Raw genomic sequence first — 26,218 nt, forward strand, 5'->3', positions numbered from 1 at the left:
TCAGTGTGAATCAATGTCACCTGTTTTGGTGCAAATGAAAGTGACAACATGTGCTCTGGAAAGACAACAGCAAGACAACCCTCCAAAAGGAAATGGTTTTGCAGGTGGTAGCCACAGACAATTGCTCTCTCCTTATCCTTCCTGACTGAACTCTAATTTTATGTTTTGCCAGCAGCCCATTCAGGTTGCACAGGTAGTCCAGCTCCTCCAGTATGGCAAATCCATACATGCCGTCGCAAGAAGGTTTGTTGTATCTCGCAGCACAGTTTCAAGTAGTACAGTCTCTGAAGTATATACCAGGAGATGGGCCGTTACACTCGAAAAGCTGGACAGGGCTGTAGATGGGCATTAACCCGGCAGGACCAGTATCTGCTTCTTTATGCGAGGAGGAACAGGAGGAGCACTGCCAGAGCCCTACAAAATGACCTCCAGCGGGCTACTGGTGTGCATGTTTCAAACCAAACTGTCAGAAACAGACTCCATGAGGGCGGTTTGAGGGGCCGACATCCTCAAGTGGGACCTGTGCTCACAGCCCATCCCTGTGCAGCTTGATTGGCATTCGCCAGAGAACACCAGAATTGGCAGGTCTGCCATTGGCGCCCCATTCTCTTCACAGATGAGAACAGGTTCGCACTGAGCACATGTGACAGACATGAAAGAGTCTGGTGATGCCGTGGTGAAAGCTATGCAGCCTGCAACATCATCCAGCATGACCGGTTTTGCGGTGGGTCAGTGATGGTCTGGGGAGGCATATTCTTGGAGGGTCGCGCAGACCTCCACGTGCTAGCCAACGGTACCCTGACTACTGTTAGGCACCGGGATGAAATCCTCAGGACCATCGTTAGACCTTACGCTGGTGCAGTGAGCCCTGGCTTCCTCCTGGTGCAGAACAATGCCTGGCCTCATGGCCAGAATGTGTAGGCAGTTCCTGGTTGACGAGGGCATTGACTGGCCCTCACATTCCCCAGACCTGAATCTAATTTAGAACCACTGGGACATTATGTATCGGTGCATCCCACGCCACCAAGTAGCACCACAGACTGTTAAGGAGCTCACTGATGCCCTGATCCAGGTCTGGGAGGAGATCCCCCAGGACACCATCGGTCATCTCATCAGTAGCATGCCCAGTCGTTGTCAGGAGTGCATACAGGCATGTGATTTTCGGTGTGAGCTTGATTTTGGTTTCCATTGACCATTGTTATGTCATAATCAACAGATTACACAATGTGTTCCGGGATCGGTAGCCCGGTTTTGGTATCCCATTCTTCATTTTAACCTTTGAGGAAGTAACTGTAAAAGAAGCAGAAGTTACTTTTATTTGTTTTCTTGTCACCCAACCCCTTGCACTCCATCATTCATTTCCGTTATCTCCATCTTGGTCAGCTAGGCAAAAGTCGAAACCGAAAAAAGACCTGGACGTATAACTGTTCACTGTCATTTACGAGTCCCTTATTAGGTAAATGTAATCTTTACCTCAGCTTACTCTTTCCTGTTGGACCATGTATCATTTCAGTTCACAGCCACCACTGATGCACCTGGGCTGTAAATCTTAATTTGGTTGTAAAACATGTTATAACATTAGAATATATCCAAATAAACATAAACAATTGTTTGTGTCCATAAGCTAATGCCATGTGGGTGTAGATATGGACAGAGATTCAGAAAAAAGGTTTTGAGTAATTTAGGGAATACTAAACATACTAGAGGTTTCTCCAAGACATTGTCTGCTTGCTTTGGCATCTGTCATGCCTGCTTTTTTCTCTGTCAGGAAAGCATCTTACACTCTGGAGGCCGACCTGACCTTTTTTCTTTGACCCATGTGACCTGTCTCCTCAGTACGATAATATTCTCATCTCAAGGTACCAATGAGTCTTCCAATTTTGGTCTGACTTAGTTATTATCTAGTAAAAGCTTTTTCTTGTTTACTCAACTATATCATCAAGTTTTACCTGAATTTAACATTTTAAATTGGCCCAAATTAAGATCCAATGTCAAATGCTGAGTTTGCTCAACACATTGTTTCATTTATGCCATTCAGTAGTGCAAATATCTACATATTTACAGAGTAAGCTACATAGGACTACCTTTGCTTCAAGCCAAACATGTCTTTAAGTTGCTTCAGAGAAGTCTAAGTCAGGTCTCAAGTCACTGCATGCAAGTCTAAGTCAAGTCTCAAGTCACTTCTTGCAAGTCTGAGTCAAATCTCAAGTCACTGCATGCAAGTCTAAGTCAAGTCTCAAGTCACTGCATGCAAGTCCGAGTCAAATCTCAAGTCACTGCATGCAAGTCTAAGTCAAGTCTCAAGTCACAGCATTGCAAGTCTAAGTCAAGTCTCAAGTCTTTTAAGCACTGTAGGCTATAGTCAGTCTATTAGTCCAAAGCAAGTCCTTTCAAATAAAGGTGAACTTATTGGGGATTACTATTAAATTATGGGCTATTTTAAATCAGCAGTTTAAAATCTAGTACACTAATACTGAAATGCAACATTTAATTTATTATAGCAAACGTGTAATGTATGTTTAATTGAAGTATGATCATGTTGAGGGGCCGGCCTATTCTGTCTGCTATTCTATCTGCCATTAGCCAAATAGGCTGACTATTTTACATAGGTTAGCCATGAGCTAACAGCTCTTTGTGGTCTGTATGGTTATGTGTCAGCTAGTTATTAGCTACTGTAACTAACTAGCTGGCAAAGATTAGAAACAAGCCCAATTCTTGGCAGTGAACTAACATTAGTCTTCTCACTGAATGTAAAAATCTTTGTATTGCTACTACGAATGGATCAGATGCCCTGTCGCTAACGTTACCTAGGTGACTATCAACTTTAATCGCTTGAACTACCAGACCAGAAGAAGGCAGGATTTTTCATTTGCTTTAGCTATTCTATATTTACCTTCCAAGGCACAAGTCAAATGACTACTAAGTCAAGTCTCAAGTTTTTTGAACAGATCGCAAGTCACATCACAAGTCAATTCATTGACTTGAGTCCGAGTCTGCGATTTGAGTCACCAACTCTGCCTCAAGCCCAAACTGGCAAATGGATTTTATACATACTGAATCTATGATTTGCAATACTTTACCAACAGGACACACCTTGTGTCACGTCCTGACACGGCAGGCTTGCCGTACCAGTGAATCCAATGCCCTCTCTCCCACACTTCATCACGGACCCTGTTAATGGTTCCTGCTTCCACGTTGTGTCCTGCCGGTCTTTGTTTTTGGTTTACCCTACGTAACGCTGTCCTATTCCGTGTTTCAGTTTGTTTATGTCCTAATTCAGTTATCCAGCGTTTGGTTTTGTTCCTGTCTGTTTTGTTTTTATTTATTACATTTATTTATTAAACGTTCTCCCTGCGCTTGTGTCCTGCCTCCATGTTCCAGTGTTACATCTTGACAAACGGAGATGACCTATACACTGAAAATGTCCAAAGAATTTCAACTTCAAAATGTTGATATTGCAGATAAGCCAAGAGAAACAATAAAAGATACATTTTTGTTGGTGAAGGCCAGTGGAGATGTGTCATCTCTGCTGTTTGTCTTTGTTCAACTCCCTCTGAGGAATTATTTAAGGGCTTGCGCCAAAATATGTTGATATTTGGAGCTATTCATTGTATCTATCTTGACCAGAGGCCCTGCTAGGAAATTCCTGTCACCTTAAAGGTTTTCTTTCTTTCTATTTTTCCCTTTTTCTTTTCTTTCTTTCTCTTTGAACTGTCACTGTCATAAATTTTCTAGGTATGTCCTACTGCCCTACTAAGCCAAAGCAGATACTGCCTGTGTAGTACTCAACTCAAGGGGTTTACCTGAAATACTGATTCATGATTTTCCCGAGTTTGACTGTTTGAGCAGTTATAACCATTTTGCTTGGTAGGACAGAACTATACATCCATGTATATATTTCTTCTCATGTTTATATCTTTTATCTTACGTGCTCAACACTCATTTGTATACAACCCTGTTTCCAAAAAAGTTAAATTTTAAGAAGAACAGAATGCAATGATTGTGCACATTTTTAAACCTAACTTCAATCAAAAATAGTACAAAGACAATATATAAAATATTGAAACTGAGAAATGTTATTGTTTTTTGAAAAATATATGCCCACTTTTCAAATTCAAAATGAGCATTTCCTCAAAAACAATAACATTTGATATGTTGTCTCTGCTCATGACCATAGGTGAGAGTAGGAACGTAGATTGACTGGTAAATCGAGAGCTTCGCCTTGCGGCTCAGCTCTTTCTTCACCACGACAGACCGATACATCGACCGCATTACTGCAGAAGCTGCACCGATCCGTCTGTCAATCTCCCGTTCCATCCTTCCCTCACTCGTGAACAGGACCCCTAGATACTTAAACTCCTCCACTTGAGGCAGGCACTCTCCACCAACCTGAAGTGGGCAAGCCACCCTTTTCCGACTGAAGCTCTCGATTTACCAGTCAATCTACGTTCCTACTCTCACCTATGGTCATGAGCTTTGGGTCATGACCGAAAGGACAAGATCCCGGATACAGGCGGCCGAAATGAGCTTTCTCCGCAGGGTGGCTGGGCGATCCCTTAGAGATAGGGTGAGAAGCTCGGTCACCCGGGAGGAGCTCGGAGTAGAGCCGCTGCTCCTCCACATCGAGAGGGGTCAGCTGAGGTGGCTTGGGCATCTGTTTCGGATGCCTCCGGAACGCCTTCCTGGGAAGGTGTTCCGGTCCCGTCCCACCGGGAGGAGACCCCGGGGAAGACCTAGGACACGCTGGAGGGACTATGTCTCCCGGCTGGCCTGGGAACGCCTCGGTGTCCCCCCGGAAGAGCTGGAGGAAGTGTCTGGGGAGAGGGAAGTCTGGGCATCCCTGCTTAGACTGCTGCCCCCGCGACCCGGCCCCGGATAAGCGGAAGAAAGTGATGATGATGATGTTGTCTCTGTACTATTTTCAATTACATATAGGGATAAATGATTTGCCCGTCATTGCCTTCTGTTTTTATTTGCATTTTACACAGCATCCCAACTTTTCTGGAAACAGGGTTGTATATTTGTATGTCAAATCTGTGTAGACTTTCTATAGCCTGTCCTCATATGTTTTCTTCCACCACCAATGTGATTACATCAAGTGAAATTCTGAGTAGGTATAATTGTAACTGTCAAATTAACATGGTTCTAATTTTGATCCCCTCTTCATTCGCTTCTCCCTCTTTTTTTGAACCTGTCTGTTTTCTCCCCCCGTCTCTTGTCTCTACCCCTACCTCTCATCTCTCTTACACTGTTTCTTTTCTTGCTCCTTTTTTTCCCCACTTCCCTTCTCCTCTCTCCACCCCTCTCTCTTCCCCCAATCCATCTCTTCTTTCTAATGAACCCTCTACTGCCCTCTGTTCTCTATTCTTATCTTGTATTTTCCTTTGACTACCCCTCCTTCACTTTCCTTATCTCCTTCTTTCCCTGCCTCTTATTACCATGGTGATCTGTGTCTCTGAGGAAGTGAAAATTCTAAACAAAGGGCACCCTGTTGACATACACGGACACCTACCGTGTCCGTTAGCAGGGAAACATTTGTAAGTTCAGCCCTCTAGTGTCTACAAGGAGAATAGCAGAAACAGTGTGTTTACAACTAAACAGCTATAACTAGCTTTGCAATCTAGGTAACCTTATACACTGTGTTGTTTGGAGTTTTATTTGTTATAGCCTATCCCTCCTGTGGAATAGCTATAACAGAGCAAACAAAAGTGTTTCCTTGGCTAATGCTGCCAGGCAGAGAGATAGCTCAGGCTTAGCCCTAGCAGCTAACTTGCAATCTAACTAACTTTATACCATGTGTGGCTTGGAATTCAGTTTTTATTAATTAATTCATCCCAGTGTCTTTGGGACTGGTAACCCTACATAAAACATGGACCAAAAGGATCAAAGACGATTGTCAGGGGTCTCAGAATCTACAGAATCTGCCAAAATAACAAATAATTTGTGTAGCCTTCCATTTCAAATAACATCTTTCCCCAAAGATTCTAGTCAATCTGTATCATAAAAGTTTAGCACATTTCCATTTTGGCGGAGATTAGATTCATAGTGAAAAAAACATTTGGTTACACTATCTTCATAATTTTTAACAGAAATAAAACATGCTACATGAGTACACTCTAGTGGACAAAACGACATATTGCACCTGGTATTTACATCCAGTGAAGAGATGAGATGGATTGTAATTGATGTATCAACTCTTAACATAAATTAAACATAAATTGCTGTATATAGCAAACACATATATTTGTACATAGACATAATTGCTTGATTGCTTGACATTACCTGTCCAAAGCTATGCTTTTGTGTTATCTGATTATTATTATTTTTTAATGTATTTTTATAATTGACTTAAGAATGATAACAAGCACTATCTATTATATGAAAAAATATAACCGCGTTTTGAGGCTTTATAGTGTTTGAGCAAAACAGAGAAATGTGTTCATAACTTGTTCTAACATGCAGGCATTGTTCTAATATAGGACAGTACCGCCACAGTGCAGTACCAGAACCCAGGCTAAGGCTTTGTAAAGGGGCTATAGCAACAGACATACAAAAAATATAAAATAAGTTACACCTGCTTATCTCATTTCCAAAATGTATTTAAATAAGTTGATATTTAATGTTATATCATGTTTATAGTGTATGCTTTTCTTCACCCAATGGCTAAAGTCAGTGGTTCATGGCTTAAGTCAGTGGTTCCGTCATTGCACAAAATGCAAACAATCACATACATACACAAACATATTTTAAATTTTTTGGGTAGCTAATCCAGTACTTATCTGTATATTATCAATGACAGACTGTAAGTCTTTTTTTTTTATCAGAAAGAAGAGTGTCATTGGTTTTCAATGATAGTCCACTCTAGAATGTTGACATGACTGGTTTACAGGACTGGCTTACCCAGCCACCGAGAAATCAGCAAAACAGTGCCACCTGGCAACAGGTTAGAGAAAATGCATTTGTGACAAGTTACCCATCATGCACTTTGTCAGAAATACCTTTTAATTTTACTCATATATCTTGAAAACCGGAGTATATTTCCACAATCTCAATATTCTGAAGTACACGGATTTGACCCGACACTTTGAAATGGACGCTATACCTTGTGCCAAGATTAGTGTTTCCACAATCGGTAATGTCATGTCCGAGAATGCCCTCCAGATTTCACCTTCAGAACGGCAGTACGCTCTGGTTTCTCTTCAGATCGCATAAATCTTTCGCCTTTTACTAAAGATTTCCGTGGAGAGGAACATTATGAGTATCAACTAATTTTTTGATGCCCTGCCTAACGGCGGGGCTTCCTTTTTCTGTGAAAATTAACATGAAGGTTGAACTGTGTCTGGAACAGATTTTATAAATACGGTGAGAGGTTACTGTTCTTGACTTTAACGGCGGAAGTCTGTGGAGCAGATACAAATGGTGTTATTAACAATATAAAAATGAAATTGAAATTTGAGTTGAAAAACGGGTAATTACCCTAAACCTCAAAAATGATATACAGTAGTGACATCTGCTGGTCATTTCACATGTTTAATGTTTATAGACGTATTTTCCCGTCTTGTGCGATAAGACTAGGTTTAGGGTTTGTGGCTTAATTGTTAAATTACTCAGGGAACAGTTTAAGTATGGATCTGCACACCATATATACAATGTTTTGGATGATAGAGACAATTGTCATAGTATACGTAACAAAGAATGTTGTGAACTACGCTCTTGTCCATCCCGTGTCACTACATTTTACTATTGAATCCAGGACATTGCCGGCTGCTACACCATTGCGTGGTCCTGGGCTTTGGTCTACAAATCACCTAACCTACCTGTAAAATGTCACGCCTCGGAGTTTCTTATCGGAGAATGGCAACCTTAATTACATTATATACATGTTTTTGTTTGATTGTGGTTATTTGAGCCGGTATTTAAGACCTAATGGTCCTATAGATGGCGCTACAATGCCTGGTTACAGCATTTCAGTTGCCAGTATTCCCTTCAAGAATACAAATATTTCAAAAATTCATATTTGCATTTATTGAAGTGCATTGGGACCTCTTTTAAATATTATTATAATTAAATATATATATTTAAGTATAAAAATTTAAATTACTTCAAAACCATCATCCTTAGCAACCAGAGTCTGGGAAATTTTTGTCATTTGAACATTGGTTTCTTGTTAATGATGTCTAAATTGTAGGTAGTAGAGGGTGCTAAAGTTAAATAAGAAAGAAATCTAGTATTTAATACGAATCTAATGCGTTCTGTAAAGTATTACATTTACAAAATCGGTAAGTTTATATTGTATATGATCTGTCACCTAATCAACAGATATTATCCAACATTCTATAAAAAATTAAATAATGTTCTACTTTGTATTATAACGCATAGCTGAGGATAAAGTTTTGCCTAAAAGTTATTGGCGTTCAGGGGTTAGGTTGTGGTTCATGTTACATATATGTATGAAGAATAATTATATTGCTGTGGTTAAGATTATGGTTCGGGTAACAGTTGGGGAATAGGGAAGATATTTGTTAGACATTGTGGAGGATAAGAACAGAATAACAGAAAATGCTCTTTTTTTTTACTTACAATGAGATTTAAGAAACATTTGTTATGGTATATATTGTTTATGTTAGAAATATAGCTATGGTCTTCCGGGAACGCGGGAGGTCCGACAGGCGGCATTTTCTTCTGCACCGCTTCTGGATCATCCCAGCCATTGTTCCTAGGCAACGTCACCGTGTACTCTGGCTTCCTTTACTCTGTTCACGAGTGCTGGAGCTGGACTTCCTTCCCCCACCTCTTGAGGTACCTAATGCCACTGAGATCCTGCTCTATTTCTGGGCCTTCACTCTGGAACTGGAGGGCCTGAGACAGTAACAGTCACCATCAAAATAATTGGCACACTTGATAAACATTACTTTGTTAAACGCTGTATAAAATAACCAACACAGGTAATGGGATAAAATGATCTTTCCAATATATTGCACCTAATTAGTAAATATTGGGCAGATGTAATTCAAATGTATTTTCCAATAATTAAGATTAAAATTATCGGTATTCTTATTTTCAGTATTCTGTTTTGCATGCCCTCGGCTTCCTACGGTAAAAGCATTGTGCCTTATACTAGTAGGATTTTCTGAGATTGGAGAACTCATTGGAAGGGATCTACCATCTCTAAGACTCGCTGGTCCAATGGCCACATTCGATAACCAGTGGTTTCAACACTGAAGCTGAAGCATGCACGTCAACATAATCTGTCCCGACATAAAAGTGACTTTCACTGCATATTTTAAATTCTGTGCCCAAGAAGAGAGACATGACCGGTTTCCACAAATGAAACCAATTTTAATCTTCAGCTTCTTAACCAACTCTGTGAGTTTTAAAACATAGATTGCAATCTAACCAAATCACAGGTATTTCTATGTAGGAAAACGTCCTTTTCAGAACTGTCCAATGTCGTAATTTCAAAATCATCAAAACGTTGATTTTGGGACCTAGAGATTGGCATATAATACATTTTGATTTTGCACTACCCTTATATCCAAAAGTGATCTTTGTAGGAATTTGAAGAATATTCATAGAAGCCCTGTTGTTCAGAATTCCACACAAGTGCTTCTAGACCATTTTATCAAGATGTGCCCCAAAAGAAGAGCAGATATCTTACACCAATCTATACTTTATAGACTTGTATTCATAACCAGGCTTAGACATAGCCTACTGTCATATTGTGCCTTGCAATAATTTTACAGGAATCACATTTTTTAGACCTTAAGTGCAGAGTTTCAATAGACATTTGTTGTTCAATCAATCAATCAATCAAATGTATTTATGAAGCCCTTTTTACATCAGCAGTTGTCACAAAGTGCTTTTACAATACACCTGGCCTTAAACCCCAAGGAGCAAATAACAGTAGGGTTGAATTTCAGTGGCTAGAAAAACTCCCTAAGAATGCCAAAATGTAGGAAGAAACCTAGAGAGGACCCAGGTTCGGAGGGATGACCAGTCCTCTTCTGGCTGTGCTGGGTGAACATATTAAGATTACAATTGTAATAATTAATAATTGCATGTGGGCTGAGTCTAGAGTATATTTAAACTTAGTCCAGGTCAGAAGCATGACCAGATGGACAAGGACAGGGACAACATGGGGGAGGGAGGAGGTGTCAGCACAGTGGCAGCTGAAATCGTCAGGTATGGTCTTGATCTGCAACACAATCAGGAGGACTTTGGACAGGGACAGCAACAGGTCTTTCAAGCCAGGTACTCCTCAGGTGTGGGCCAGGACCTCATGTCCTCCTATGTTTAAAACGGCAGGAGACAGGGAATATTCAGAAAATGCATTCCTCATTACAACAAGGATTTATAGTGGAGAAGGAGAACTTAGTGGAGAAGGAGAACTGACCCTACTCCCCCAGCACAATAATATAGCAGTGTAAGACCTTGGGACTGAGGCAGGGGGGTCCGGCGACACTGTGGCCTTATCTGGGGGAGGCCCCGGACAGGGCCCAACAGGCAGGAAATCAATCCACCCACATATCCAAGCATCAACCAAAGGGACACCCACTAACCGCAACCACCCTGAATGAGGGCCGAGTATTGCCACCAGAGTACAGCCCAATTGCACAAGTGCGCAACAGAGCGATGACAACAACAAGCCAGTGACTCCGCCCCCGAGAGGCATTGGAGGGAGGGCATACCAGTGGATATGAAAGCCCACCTGGCAAGACAGCATGGGTGGACAGTATCAAGCCTTTCTGGTCACCTTCATGCCACTGGGCCAGGCTACACCTAATCATAGACAGTGCTGTAAAAGACTCATCTATAAAGATGAGTCTTTAATAGACACTTGAAAGTTTGCATTTCTAACTTTAATTGGCAAATCATTCCACAGTAGTGGAGCTCTATGAGAAAAGGCCCTGCCTCCGGCTGTTTGTTTAGAAATTCTAAGTACAATTTAAAGGCCAGCATCTTGCGATCGTAGGTTACGTGTAGGTATGTATGGCTGGATCATTTCAGTGAGGTAAGTAGGAGCAAGTCCATGTATTGATTTATAGGTTAACAATAAAACCTTAAAATCAACCCTAACAGGCAACCAGTGTAAAGAGGCTAGTACAAGAGTAATGTGTTCAATTTTTTTTGTTCTAGTTAGGATTCTAGCATCCGTGTTCAGCACTAATTGAAGTTTAATTATTGATTTGTCAGGGTAGCCGGAAAGTAGAGCATTGCAGTAATCTAGTCTAGAAGTTACAAAAGCATGGATTCATTTTTCTGCATCAGTTTTTGATAAAAGATTTCTGATTTTTGCAATGTTTCGAAGATGAAAATAAGCAACTCTTGAGACATATTTTGTATGTTCATCAAAGGAGAGGTCAGGGTCAAGGGTAACGCCAAGGTTGCTTCCAGTTTTTTGGGATACGACCATGCAGCCATCGAGGTTCACAGTGAGATCTGCTAACAACGCTCTTTGTTTCTTGGGTCCTAAAATGAGCATTTCTGTTTTTCTTGAGTTTAAAAGCAAGACATTCTCTGTCATCCACTTCCTAATATCTGAAATGCCTGCTTCCAAAGTTGCTAATTTTGGGGCTTCTCCATGCTTCATTGAAATATATAACTGTGTGTCATCAGCATAACAGTGAAAGTTGACATTATGATTCCGGATTACATCACCCAGAGGCAGCATATATAGTGAGAACAATAATGGGCCCAGAACCGAGCCTTGAGGAACACCAAAACATACCTTTGACTTGTCAGAGGATATGCCATCCACACAAACGGATAGCTTTCAGATAAATGAGATTTAAACCAGGCTAGAACATGTCCACCTAGCCCAATATGGGTTTCCAGTCTCTCTAAGAGAAGGGAGTGATCAGTAATGTCAAAAGCAGCACTAAGATCTAGAAGCAACAGAACGGATGTGGAACCTTAGAAGGTCATTTGTTACCTTCACAAGTGCAGTCTTCTGAAAGGCATTCAGTTGTTGGGAAACACATTTTTCTAAGATTTTTAAGAGGAAAGGGAGGTTAGATATCGGCCTCTAATTGTTTAATATGTAGGGATCCAGATGAGATTTTTTTTTTGACTAGGCTTAATTTCCACTATAGTAAGTTTGGTACACATCCGGAGGAAAGGGAGCAATTTATTATGTTCAACATTGGCAGACCTAGCACAGGAAATAGCTCCTTAAGTAATTTTGTTGGAATCGGGTCTAGCTGACAATTGGTGGGTTTAGAACTCATTACAAATTTAGTGAATGTGTCGAGCGATACGGTATAAAAAAATGTAAGTTGACATAACAATAACAGTTGAAATGAATAGGTCAGAGTAAACACTGGACACTAAAGAATTTATTATTGAATTGTTTCACAGAGACACATTTATATATGTTGAGTATGTTCTGTCACAGCGAAACCACAAAATTGGGGAACCCCAATCTATTTGGGTACATTGCTGTACACATTTTATGTGATAAATGTCAGTCATGGGTTTTAAAGTTGACCTTTTCTAACATCACCTCCAAAGAAGGATTGTGCAGTAAATGCACAAGCCTTTTGTAGACATATTTCACCATCCAGAATTATCTAACACTGAGTTAGAAAAAAATATTCTCCTTTAACTCCCCAAACCTTAACTCCAAACCTAAACCTTATTTAACCTCAAACCCCAAGTGTAACTTTTACCATTTACCTAACCCCTAAGCCAAAAAGCATTTTTTCCTTAAGGGGCAAGCAGTCAGATTGTCCTTGTTTTACAATCTTTGCTGGGATATTTGGTCTCCACCAGGATTGTAAAACAAGAGTATCATATAGTCATACTGGTTTTATTAGCCTGTTGGAGACCAAAAATCTATATAGCCTACAGTGGGTGGGTACACACACACACGCACACGCACACGCACACTATAGTCTTATATCAGGTTTCATGGAGGTGCACAGTGCACCAAATGCAATTAGCCCTTTAAAACGGTCTTCTTCCCTCGCTCCCCTTTTCTTCGATGCCCATTTTACCACTTCCAACCACGCTTAACTCTGTCCGTTAAAAACGTGACACACATGGGTTCTCCTTTCCCCATCTCCTCCACTTGCTTATCAACTCCTTCCGTTAAAAACGTGACACACATCGGTTGTGTGACAGGTCACGTGACGGTGGAGGAGAAACGGGACCAGCCGGAAGGAGGGGGGAGCCGATGTTTAGCCCGATTGAACGAGTAGTCTAGCTAGCCAGCATTCCTCCTCTCCCCGACGCCTAGAAAAGCTAGAAAGAGGGAGAGATATATTTTAAAACGAGGTTCGCAAATTAGAATTCGGAAACGGATTGGATTTTTGTATGATCAAAGCTACTTGCCGTGGACTCATCTATATAAACAACAACGGGACAGAAGGCCTCGAAAAATGGCCACATATACACCGCTGGATCCGAAAGAACTGGCGAGGCGTGTTTGAACGCGACTGATTCTTTTTGTTTCTGTGCGATCAGCAAACTAAACGAGTTTTATGAATAACCGAGGCCCTCTATCCTCGGTGGATTCTCTTTATTTCCTTTTTTTATGAGGAGCGCAAAATGGCTGTTGACAGCTACCTTTAACAAGGCCAGAATAGCGACGCCCTCTTTAAAATACGATTAGAAGGGTGTATTTGTGTATTTTTTTTTGAATGTTTGTTATGGTAGTGGATGTAAATTGTTGGTAAAACCATGGTAGTGGTAATATTCTAGCGTAGCCTTATTTAGACGCTTATGCAGCGATATAAAATGTTGTGGTGACGTCTCGGGGAATTAAAACGATTTGATTTTTAAGCCAGTGAAGATAATTTTTATAGCTGAATGTGACCTGATAAGTCATGTTTCTTCTCGGATAAACCATAAGAATGAAGCCAGTACATATCTCTGGGTCTAGATACGTTTTGGTCGGTCTATCTGTCTGATCCGAAGGCTCGCCACAGCAGCCAACATTCCAGTGGATTCTAACAACCCTTTGTTTTATGCGTATGAACTGGAGTCGGCTGTTAAATCTTAAACTATGCAGTAAATCGCCTTCCAACAAATTATATTTTATTTGATCGCTGTATTGAGCCATTATATAGTTAAATAGTCGAGAGGAATGACTATTTGGTTAGAAACGTCGAGGCCTAAGTTGTGTACAGATATGCGAGCGTTGACTGTGGTGGAAGCTTCATAGCTGACGACGTTACACATCAAACAAATAGGCTGTTATTATGTCGCTATTGTGAGGATCAAAGTCCGTCGAAACGCACCTCAAGGTTTATTGCTAAGGACACTTGTCACATGTATCTGATTTGGTAAGCCGAATAATATTTGTTTCATCCTACTGCCAGCTCCTACAAACATACTGTAATCGTATTAATTTTAAATGCACTTAAAATAATCGGTATATTATTGAAGGACAGGACAAAAGAAAATATAGAAAAATCGACCCATTATAGGGACACCAGCGTTTTACCAACCTTGCGAAAGCGTAATCGATTTACAGATACGCAGTCTTCATTTTTTTTTATTTTGACTTTAGTAATTTAGCAGACGCTTTTATACAGTGACCTAAAGGAGTGGGTGCCTACAGGGTTCTCATGTTCGTTTCTGGACCTCAATCGATTGAGGAACAAATCAACGAGGAAGTCAAGGCTAGCACGATAGGCTAAAGTAAAGAAAGACGTCCTACGCAGTACGAGAGAGGAAAAGGTGAGGTCTTTCATCAGCTGTAGCTTATATGAATAAATTCTCCTCCGTGGTAATGTATGCATCTAAACGGACCTAATTTAGACCGATTCCATGTTCTATCTTAACTGTGTTGCTTGGTACTGTAGATCTTTGTGCCTTCATTGCTATCATACTGTAGCTGGAAGTAGGTACAATTTGGCTGCCCTAGCTGGGCCGATACTACGCACAAAGTGAACAATTCAGCAAACGTTACAGGATGTAAGATAAACCGAAGGCGTTTCTACCCCTTTACGGTAATATGCATAACGTCAGCCCAGCCTGTGTGTTGTAATCACCAAGGTGTCATCGTTGCCCTAAGGACTTTTCTGGCTGCTGTGGAATCTGCCTACCTGCTCTGCCCTACGGGATGTGCACTGCTGCCTGGATTTAAAGCAATAGCAGAGAGCAGGGACTATTCACCAGTGGGTTGATCTAGGTTGGTTGACAGTGGTGGTGATATAACCCTTAATTGCTGCATTTTTTTTCTCACTTGCACATTAGACAAATATCCCTGAAAGACAAATATACTTTAGCTTGCAAGTATACAGAGTCACAGGTCTTCCCTTAGCACTCAGTACATTTCACCTATAGTCAAGGGGACTTGGTTTGTGGCTATAGGTCGGTAAATCAGTTCTTAAGATTGGTATTTAGTTTTTGTGAGAAGCTTGTCATCGCGCATGTCCACCGCTCCTGTCATGGCCTCCAACATGTCGACCTCGGACCTGTCTGAGACATGGAGGAACTGTTTCGAAGAGGAGCTGATCTGCCCCATATGCCTGCATGTCTTCTCGGAGCCCATCCAGCTGCCCTGCAAGCACAACTTCTGCCGGGGCTGCATCTCCGAGGCCTGGGCTAAGGACTCGTCCGTGGTTCGCTGCCCCGAGTGCAACCACGCCTACAGCCAGAAGCCCGCCCTGGAGAAGAACCACAAGCTGTCCAACATCGTGGACAAGTTCAACGCGCTGTCGGTGGACAAGGCCGCGTCGCCGGTGCTCCAGTGCATCCTGTGCCGCCGTGGCCCTCCGCTGCCGGCGGTGAAGGTGTGCCTGCGGTGTAGCGCCCCCTGTTGCCAGAGCCACGTCCAGACGCACCTGCAGCAGCCCTGCTCCGCCCTGGGACACCTGCTGGTGGAGGCCGAGGCGGTCAAGGCTTGGACCTGCCCGCAGCACGACGAGTACAGACTGTACCACTGCGAGGCGGAGCAGACCGCCGTGTGTCAGTACTGCTGCTTCACGCGCTGCCACCCCAGTCACGGACACGGAGTCACCGACGTGGAGCTGCGCCGCAACGACATACGGGTGAGACCGGATCCAAGTGTCCCCTCTCTGTGTGTGTGTGTGTGTGTGTGTGTCACGCAATTCTAGTCCTGTTAGAATCGTCATGCTTGGAATGCACATTAGCTATAGTTCTCGTGTGTGTGTGTGTGTGTGTGTGTGTGTGTGTGTGTGTGTGTGTGTTTGCACGCTCGCTCATAAGCCTACATAACTGTGTCTTTGAGTCGGCTCTCGGGTGTAGGCATTTTTCAATTGTGATCCATTCCAACCCCCATTCTCATCTGTTGAGAGTGACAAACAATGTATTGGAGGTGTGGAACAATGAGGGGTTTCAGCCGGCCTTATCTTCCCAGCACAGGTGCATCCTCGCCTGGGTCCCAACGCCATGGAGAGGGGGTTGTTATGGAGAGGGGAGGGAGGGAGTGGGGGGAGGGGGTAAAGGCAGAGGTTCTTCACTCTATTCTGTGGTAGGAAAAGAGGAAGGAGAGTTGTTGATGGTTTCCTTTTAGTTTTACTTCAGAATCAGCTCCTTTCCTGGGTTCTAGCAAGGAAGGCTGGGGTTTGTTCTAAACAACCAACTGGGCCCATATTTCCCCGTGGGGAATATCAGATGGAGAGCTAGTCAGAGTCATGCAGGCTTTTCTTCTGACTCATTTTGGTGACTCCTGGCTTCTGAATCCGTTGTCTGTTAATGCTCTGTGTGTCTGTCAGTACTTTGTGTGTGGGTGTTTTTAGGAACACATTTGAAGCATGTACCATGTAAAAATGTTCCGCCCTCATTGACTGGATTGGACCAGTGACTAAAAGACTATTAGCCCAAATGGAATTTGTACTCGGCCAGGAATTTAGTTTTTATTTAGAGTTCTTAAAATGTATTTGGGTCAGACGGGTTGTTACTGAGCATACTATTTATTTGCATCTATTCATAGTCTACATTTGGTCAGTATTAAAAATCTGTTGGGCTGTATATTTTAACTGTATAATTCACTTCATGATCTAGAATCTAGAATAGAACTTTTTGTTTCAAAAGTGTAATTTTGAAAAGATTTGTATGTCTCCAAAGTAGATGCTTCCAATTAGAAGTAACTGTGTTCCAAAGGAGAGATCAACCTGTACTCGCGCTGTACAGTATTGGCTAGTCAAGATGAATGCAGGTGTCCCTGGAAGCGTTATTTTTTCAGACTCTCAGCAGTAGCCAGCATATTGGTGTTTTTAATGTTCAAAATTGAAGGTTTACTTTTTTAAATACCTTTTCCTAAAATAAAGTGGATTTATGGGTGCTCCCCCCCCCCTGTTGCTCAGGCCAGCTTGAATGTGCTCCTTTAGCGCTTAAGTTATGACCTGTCACTCATTGAATCGGGGTGGTGCTTCAATGAACAGTTAGTATGCTCAAATGCAAATAGCAAGAAATATTTAATATAATCTTCAGTGGTAGACATGTCTGGACTCGGCATATTAAACTAGAATGCAAATATGCATTAAGAAGTGCACAAGAAGGCCGGTGACTGATGAAAATCGACTGGGCCAGTGACAGATCAACTTGCCCGACAGAGTCAGTGGGCCGGCGCTGATGTTGGACCCTGGCATGGGCAAGGAATATACACTCTGCTGGGATCCCGGAGCTAACGTTCCGTGACGGCGTGACCGTTGGAGGGGGTAAAGACGCTCCCCACGACCTCCACCCCGTAGCGACCAGCTTCACCCACCTTCCCCAGGGCAGGACTGACCCATCTCCACCCATCTCCCCATACACCCTTCCACACTGGGGGTCCTGGTGGAAAAGATGTCGGGTGGAAATGACAGATATAGAGATCTGCCATATCCCCCAGTAGTCCTAAAGGTACAGGAACCCACCCCCACCCCTCCCTCCCAAAATAATACCAATCCATCCCTGCCCATCCATGCCCCAGGCCTCTGCTCTGAGCCTGAATCTATCAGTTCTCTGTTCATTCCGGTCACAGACCACCACTCATCTTACAGATGCTGTGTCAGTGAACTGTGCTATGTGCAACCTTTGCCCCCAGGAAGTGAAATGGTTCTATTTCTGTCCTGTTTCCTCTCTCTTTGGGAGTTGACAGTTCAGCATTGTCTCGTTGAGGACTAGTAGCCACATGTGACAAGCACACGCACTTTCAAGCAAGCGTTAGCGACAGGAAGGCCTGTTTAGGAATGTGAAGCTAGCTAATAATGAAAAGGCCTGGGTAGATGTTGCTCTGTACACCCTACTGGTCTGGCATTGTAATATGGCAAATCTGGGCCTGCGTGTGATCTGGCCCATCCATAACCAGTGTTCTAGTGACAGCTGTGCCATGAGTGGGCTTAAAGGGAATATAACAGCAACAGCGCATTCAGACTAACTCCTCCACTAGGAAAGTTTCAGTTTTGGTCAACCCACTTAAAAAAGCTTGACTAAGTTGACTAAGCAAAAAAAAATAAAAAATAGTATGGAGCCTAAAATGTTTTTCGTTTTCTTTATGCGTGAACGTTGTTACATCGGAAATATTACTGATGATCTTGTATTTCAATGCTAAAACTCTCCATGGTGCTCTGCTAATGTGCTTGGTATTCTGAATCAGGTTAGAGTAAACGAAGGTGGAGAGGGCCACAGGAAAGAGTACAAAATGATCTCCATCTGCCCAACCTGGTATAAACCCAGAATGCCCCTTAACTTACTCGCATGCAACCAGGGTGTAGGTTTCGGTTGCTATGAGTAAATGGTTCAGCCTGTCGGAGGCTCAGTGTTTGTGTCTTGTCATACATGTATGTAGTTAACCCAAATATGGAATGGACCTTTCTCTCGGTCTGTCTCTCTATATGTCTGTCGGTCTGTCTGTCGCTGTCTCGCTCTCTGTTGATTTTTATGTCTGTCTGTCTATCGCTCTGTTTCAATATTTTTATCTCTCTCCCTCTCTCAGCAAAATCTATTGAGGCAGCAGGAGAGGGTAGAGGAGAGAGTTCAGGACATCGATGAGCAGCTCTGTAAACTGGACTCTGACAAGTGTGTGGTGGAGGTACGTCTGATTTAAAACATGCTTTCGCCCAGTCTCTTCCATGCACCCTCAACCAGGGATTGCAGGCTACACACACACACACACATCCATGTGGGTGTCTCTAGTAGTGTGTTCCCTCTTACAGGACAGAGTGTGTGAGCTGAAAGAGGAGGTGCGTGTGCAGTACCAGCGGATGCAGCACTTCCTGGAAGAAGACCTGTCCCGTACCCTGGAGGTTTTAGAGCGGGCGCATTCTAGGTTTTGCCAGGAGAACGCAGGTCAGGTTCTTGCTTTGGGAGAACAGAGACACGAGGCCCAGAAGCTGCTTAGCTCTGTACACACGGCCTTTGGCAAGGCTGAGGAGCTGGGCTTCATGAAGAACACCAAGCCTGTCAAGATCCTGATGGAAAGGTGAGAGACCTGAATTGTTACACAACTTACACATGAGAAACATTGTAAGATACACGCGTGTGAAATACATGTTGAGCATGTGTTTCAAGGAATAGCAAACATGACAAAAAATTTTCATATGTATATTCAGAAAATAAGTTTCTTTGCTTTTACAGGGTTAGAGTTTTCTTTTTGGCTGATGTTTCTTTTATTGCTGCTGACCTTTTTATCCCAACAATAAGCTGCCACATTTCCGCTATGGAGCTAGCTAGAAAGAAACATGATTATTTCCGTCCGTATGTCAAGCAACACTACTTGTTTTTCAATGCACCAATAGATTTTGAGCCAATGCTCTTGCCACCCAACCAAGCGATGCGCTCATCAATTTACGAGGTTGAATGTCCAAACAGAGAGCGTCAGTGAGAATCTGGGAAGTATTTTCTTAACCTCCTTTTTTGCTGATGTCCACCCGCCACAGTGGTGGGTAGTTTTGGCAAATCTATTCACCAATGCAAAGAAATTCCCACATTTGGCGGGTAGCGGGTGTTAACTTCCTACCCTGAATGTGAAAGTATAGATTCTCGCCTGGAGAGTATTTCAGTTCATATCGGTTTAGGAATGACCACACTTTATACTCCGTCCCTCTAGTCTCACCTATTGTGTGGCACCAAACGTATTGGGACACTTGGCTGGGCAGACGTTTTTGTGGTTGGCCCAGGTGTGTTCCGTTACATCATTGGTTCAAGCATAAGAGCACTGTTAAGATCTCATCTTGATTTTAAGCTCTGCCTTTGGTGTCTGTTGTTGTCTTTTGGTGTCTTTGCCTTTGTTGTCTTCAAACTCGAGGACCAAGGTGGTGGCAGTGTAGGTCTAGGAGACTGAAAGACCAGAGAAATTCAACTGAAGCATGGGTACCACTGTAGACTTGAAAGCTGGAAAGAGTTGGTTAGTTCAGCAGTCGCAAACCGCCTGGTAGTGTTTGAAAGACCTCAAAAGAGGCTGATGAATGCTCACCATAGTGAAGAAAATAAATCGAACCACTGTCTGACAAATCAGCAACACACTCCAGGAGGTGGATTTCAGCCACTACAATACACAGATGATTTCACTAGCAGAACTACAAAGGCTTTGATGCCAGGTGTAAACCACTAATTAGCCTCAAAAACAGGATGGTCTGGAAAGAGTTAAAGTGACAGATGAGACACAGATGAACACATTCCAGATTAACGGCCAAAGGAAAATGTTAATGGGGGAAAAACAGACCTGGTCCCCCACCTCATATGTGAAATGTGGTGGGGAGGGGGTGTTATGGAACTGGCTCACTTGTCTTCACTTATGATGTAACTGGAACTGTAGCAGCCGAGTGATACTCTTTTGTCATACGAAAAGATGGTAACCCCAATCATACTCGCCATAGCAACAAGGGGTTTTTCAGGGCCCAAAAGTGGAAAGTTCTTGACTCTTGCCAAGGCAGTCTTGAACATGCCTTTCTGTTGCTGAAGTTAGGACGAAGGGGCGGTATGACCTCAAAACAAACTGCAACTGGAGGTGGAGGCGTTACAGGCCTGACAGTGACATCAGTCTTCAGGCAGTTATTGCATGCACAGGAGTTGGCCAATAGGCTTCTAAAAACAAGTGCTTACTTTCAACATTATATGATTGTCCTAAAGCGCTTGGTGCCGTCAAACAGGGGGCGCTATGTATAGGATGTTTTGTCATTTCTAAATGACCATTACTCACAGAAGCTACAATGAAAAAGGAATTGTGGGAAAGCTACACCTTCATATATTCTAGATTCATTACACAAGGTGAAACATTTCAAGCGGTTTTTTGTTTCAATCTTGATGATTACAATTTACAGCTCAGGCAAATCAAAAACCCAGTATCTCAAAATATTTGAATAAAAATGTCTTACAATACAGAAATGTCGACCTGAGAAGAGCTCTAATGAGCTAATTAACTCTGAGCCTTCAGTACACATAGACCACAGTCCACAGGAAGACTGCTGACTTGACAGTTGTCCAGAAGACACTCATTGACTCCCTCCATGAGGAGGGTAAGCCACAGAAGGTCATTGCTGAAAGGGCTGGCTGTTCACAGAGTGCTGTATCAAAGCACATTCATGGAAAGTTGACTTGAAGGGTAAAGTGTGGTAGGAAAAGGTGCACAAGCAACAGGGACGATCACAGCCTTGAGAGGATTGTCAAGCAAAGCTGATTCAAGAACTTGGGGGAGTTTCACAAGGAGTGGACTGAGGCTGGAGTCAGTGCATCCAGAGCCACCACGCACAGACGTGTCCAGGAAATGGGCTACAAGTGTCGCATTTCTAGGGTCTAGCCACTTCTGAATCGGAGACAACGTAGCGTCTTACCTGGGGCAAAGGAGAAAAAGTACTGTTGGTCAGTGGTCCGAAGTCCTCTCTTCAGATGAAAGTACATTTTGCATTTCATTGGAGAGGCACAGTATCCAAGTTGCTTGAAGTCCAATGTGAAGTTTCCACAGTCATTGATGATTTGGGTGCCATGTCATCTGCTGGTGTTGGTCCTCTTTGTTTAATCGAGTCAGTGCAGCTGTCTACCAGGAGATTTTAAGGCACTTCATGCTTACATTTCCTGACAAGCTTCATGGAGATGCTGAGTTCCTTTTCCAGCAGGACTTGGCACCTGCCCACACTGCCAAAGCGATTGGTAACTGCCCATGGTATTACTGTGCTTGACTGGCTAGCCAACTCGCCTGACCTGAACTCCATACAGAATCTATGGGGTGTTGTCAAGAGGAAACTTAGACACCAGACCCAACAACACAGACGAGCTAAAGGCTGCCATCAAAGCAATCTGGGCTTCTATAACACCTCAGCAGTGCTAAAGGCTGGTTGCCTCCATGCCACACCACATTGATGCAGTAATTTGTCCAAAAGGAGCCCCAACCAAGTATAAAGTGCATAAATTGACATACTTAGGAAACCTTTGTAGATGTTTTGAGTTAATTAGCTGATTAGAGCTCTTCAGGTCGACATTTCTGTATTGTAAAATCTTTATTCTAATATTTTGAGATACTGGCTATTTGATTTCCATGAGACATTTTTCACTGTGTGTAATGAAGCTAGAATATATGAGGGTGTCACCTTTTGATTTGAATTACGGAAAAAATGACATTTCCCATGATATTACATTTCTTTTGAGATGCACCTGTATATAATACACATTGATCGACAAACATTTTTCTTTGGACATCAAATAACTACATATCTACATTCCATAATGGGATGTACTCGGTTTCAAGCATTGCCGACTTTACAAGTAGAAGAGAACCCACTCTGGGACTTTGATATGCGGAACGTGTGTACATGTAGTACCTAATGGAACAATTCACAGTCAAATCAAACTAAATACAGAGTTGATGTTAGGTGATTTTGGAACGTTTTTCTAGACCTATGATGTCATATCCTACTAGGCTTGTAATGTGTCATTGTATTTCCAGGTCTCAAGCATGCGTGGGCAGTGCTCTTCCTCCCTACAAGGTGGGCAGTCTCAACTCCAAGCTGTTCCTGTCTGAACTCTCCAAGAGAGAGAAGAGCCTACGGAAAACACTGGAAGGTACACCAGAGAACCATCACACCCTCGTCTGTACAGAACCATCACACCCTCGTCTGTACAGAACCATCACACCCTCGTCTGTACAGAACCATCACACCCTCGTCTGTACAGAACCATCACACCCTCGTCTGATTGTGTTGTAGGATCAATATTATCCATAGTTGACTTTGTTATTCTGATGCCCTCTTTTCTTCTTCCTCTACCTTGCCCCCCACTGCAGCGCCCCTCACCCCTCCCTCCTCATTCCTCCAGTGCATCCCAGCGTATCCCAGCGGCCTTGGCTCCAGCTCCGGGGCAGAGAAACGTAAACACTCCTCGGCGTTCCCAGAAGGCAATGGGAGCACCGGGAAAACCGCTTCTTCTGGGTTCAAGGACTCCTCCTCTTCCTCCTCCTCTTCTAAGCAGCCCTATCTGGGCCCCAACTCCGCCACCGGGGAGGGCCAATCTTCCAATCAGCAACCTCTCGGTCCCTGTGGCCCGTCTCACATGAACGAAGGTGGTGGAACAGGAAGCGGAAGTGGCTCTCTGACCAATCACCATTCAGGGTCTGTGTTCAGTCCCTCCCACTACCCCCCTGCTGGTGGTAGCTCGTCTCATTCTTCTCAGCAGGCAGTGCTGCCCCAGTATGGTGGACGTAAGATTCTGGTGTGTACCATGGATAACTGCTACTGCTCTGGGGTACCCTCCGTGTCAGGGCACCGTGGCCACCCTCCCTACTCACGTTCAGGCTCCTTTCCCTGGGTAAGCGCCCAGGACTACCCCCCTCCACCCGGCCTGGCCTCTGGAGCTCCAGCCATGCAAGGGCTGGCCGTCAGAGACTGGATAGATGCACAGCAGACACATAGACACACAGACTTCTATGGGCTGTATGGACAGCCCTCTACCAAGCATTATGTCACCAGTTAACACACACACTTCCACAGGCTAACAGCTATCCACTGTACACTACTAGTTAACACACACACACACACACACACATTGACAGACACACTCAGAAAATATTTGATAGGATGCACACACACACACAGACGTACACTTCTACTGGTTGTACGTACATTTCTGTTCTAAACAACATGCGCACGTACACACACACACACCTCTCTCGGGGGCAGGGTTGACATGTGTTCGTTTTCCGTTTTCTCCGTCAGACCGCCCTAGTACTTACATGATGATATGTGTCTCTGCTCGAATTGTTGACTTTGAAGCACTTCGGCTCATTTGAAATGTTTTAGTGACATCTTCCCTGACGTAGTGACATCAATAGCCTTATTGTTATTATTAATGTTATGATTATTGTTATTTTTCTCTGCCTATAGGGGATGGGCTATGTCTGATAGCTGTGTAAAGAGAAGGAGGATTTATTACTGTCTGAGCTCTGGTTTTGTTGCAGCACTTTGGCCTCCTCTCCTTGCTGAGTTCAGGGATGTATTGTACAGCTTGAACGAACGAACGCGCGCACACACATACACACACTCGCTCTTCCAGGTTCTTTTGTGTGTGGGACCCACTCCATGCACTTTGGGTTGGGATTTCTCTCTGGGTGTAAGTTGCCCGGTAGACCCAGGTCTGGGATCAGATGACCTTTCCCTAATCTGAACATTCAACACAAGGCAGTAAAATGGAAGAAACTCACCCTAGGTCAGGTTTAGTAAACCTGTGCCATTATGGATCTTCTCTACTCCCATCCATTTGGATCCAAATACCACAGGAGAATGGATACAACTCCCTTCCCCCCTGCTTCCAGGCTTCCCATCGGATTGAATTCTTCCGTCTGAAAGACTGAGAGACTGTCTCCTTTATTTTGTAGTTCTTAACATGGATCAAGACGTGAATTAATTTGCCATACAACATACGGTATGAGTTAACAATGTTTGTCTAAAAGACAGTTGGAATCGTAGATAAGGTGGAGGCTTTGTGAGACACTACATGGACTGGACTGGACCGACCAAACCAATGAACGCAAAGCATCTGGGAGTGTGATAATGATAATGACACTGCATTAAGATGTACTTTCTGCAGGGTGATGAGGTCACTTCTCGACAAGCACACAAGCCCCCTGTTTCCTGTTTGCAGCTGTGAGCATGCAGGGAAGAGTTTTATAAAGCACTCTGGAATAAAAACGTGACTAGAAATAAAAAATGATCTGCAAGCAGTTTTAAAACGGATGAGTGGAAGTAATAAGAGGGTTTTTTCATAAACTTTTTCTAAAGAGAACTTGACTGGTCCATGTAAGATTGGTCAAAAACGCTGAAAATAAATTGATGTTACAAGAACAGTCTACCAATAGAAAAAATTGAAAACAGTATCTCTTTTTGTAAATATTTTGTGAAATGAAAAATAAATGACATGTAATTTGGAGGTGGGTTCCAAATAATGAATTTAATCACTTCTGTTTACTGATCTAATTTCTTCTCGTTGTCATCCAACATACCGTATTCTGTCATTCTCCTGTTCAGCCTTTCCCTAGCCTCCATACTCTGAGGTTGACAGCCCCTAAGCCCGACACTCTGACTGCACCTGCCCAAACAAGGCAGAGTAATGATGTAAGTTGGGTAAATAGATACAGAGTTCACTAAGTAGTCATGCGCCTGACGATCAGTCTGACCATTGAGGTTTGAGTCTGACCCAAAAAATTTAGCTGTGTTTATAAAATTAGGTACTTCACAACTGTCAGCGTTGGACACGGAACTACAGTTTGAATTAAATGGTGGGTGACATCAACCCTGCTAGTTAGCAGAGTTGTTCAGTCCTCGAACTATATCAAGGGCAGAGGAGACAGCTTTTCTATAAATTGGACCGACACTCAAGATGGCGAACAAAAATGCATCCAGTTTTGATGTGTATTCCCATGAGAGAATGGCTCAGGCAAATGCTTAGGGGCTGTCTACTTTGTAAATGGATTCCTGCCTCTGTCCATATATGTCAGCAAAATATTTTTGACAATGATTTTAACCATCTCACTATATAGTGGATGAAAGGCTGATTCCCATAAGAAAATACAACCGTTGCCCAATCGAATGTTCATCTGTGTTTAAATGACGCTGTCAGAAACAGCCTGTGTTAAATGGTCTACTCTGCCCAGCTTTGCTGGGGGGAGGATTCAGGGGTGGGACTTGCTCTGCCTTTGGATTACCCTGGGGTGGAGATTTTGTTAAAACCTTGAGGTGAGTTCTGCTAAACAAACACACCATCTAATAAGTAATCTGAGACCAGGTAGGTCTGTAGAAGGCTGGGTGAATGAAACTGGGTCAGAGTTTTAAGTTTGCTG

General features: G+C 43.1%; 1 protein-coding gene and 1 non-coding gene across 2 annotated transcripts; both read left to right on the top strand.

Moving 5' to 3' along the window:
* Positions 1 to 7,183: 7,183 nt before the first annotated feature.
* LOC114839448 lies at positions 7,184 to 7,299 on the top strand. Its single transcript, XR_003781901.1, has one exon. It is a non-coding gene; the product is annotated as a U5 spliceosomal RNA (small nuclear RNA).
* Positions 7,300 to 13,106: 5,807 nt separating this feature from the next.
* trim8b (tripartite motif containing 8b) lies at positions 13,107 to 25,336 on the top strand. Its single transcript, XM_010897648.5, has 5 exons — positions 13,107 to 15,998; positions 18,890 to 18,985; positions 19,110 to 19,375; positions 22,835 to 22,950; positions 23,171 to 25,336. The coding sequence occupies exons 1-5, from the start codon at positions 15,378 to 15,380 to the stop codon at positions 23,854 to 23,856; spliced, it is 1,785 nt and encodes a 594-aa protein (XP_010895950.2). The 5' UTR covers positions 13,107 to 15,377; the 3' UTR covers positions 23,857 to 25,336.
* Positions 25,337 to 26,218: the final 882 nt, after the last annotated feature.

This window comes from Esox lucius, chromosome 6 (genome assembly GCF_011004845.1).
Source record: "Esox lucius isolate fEsoLuc1 chromosome 6, fEsoLuc1.pri, whole genome shotgun sequence".
NCBI lineage: Eukaryota > Metazoa > Chordata > Actinopteri > Esociformes > Esocidae > Esox > Esox lucius.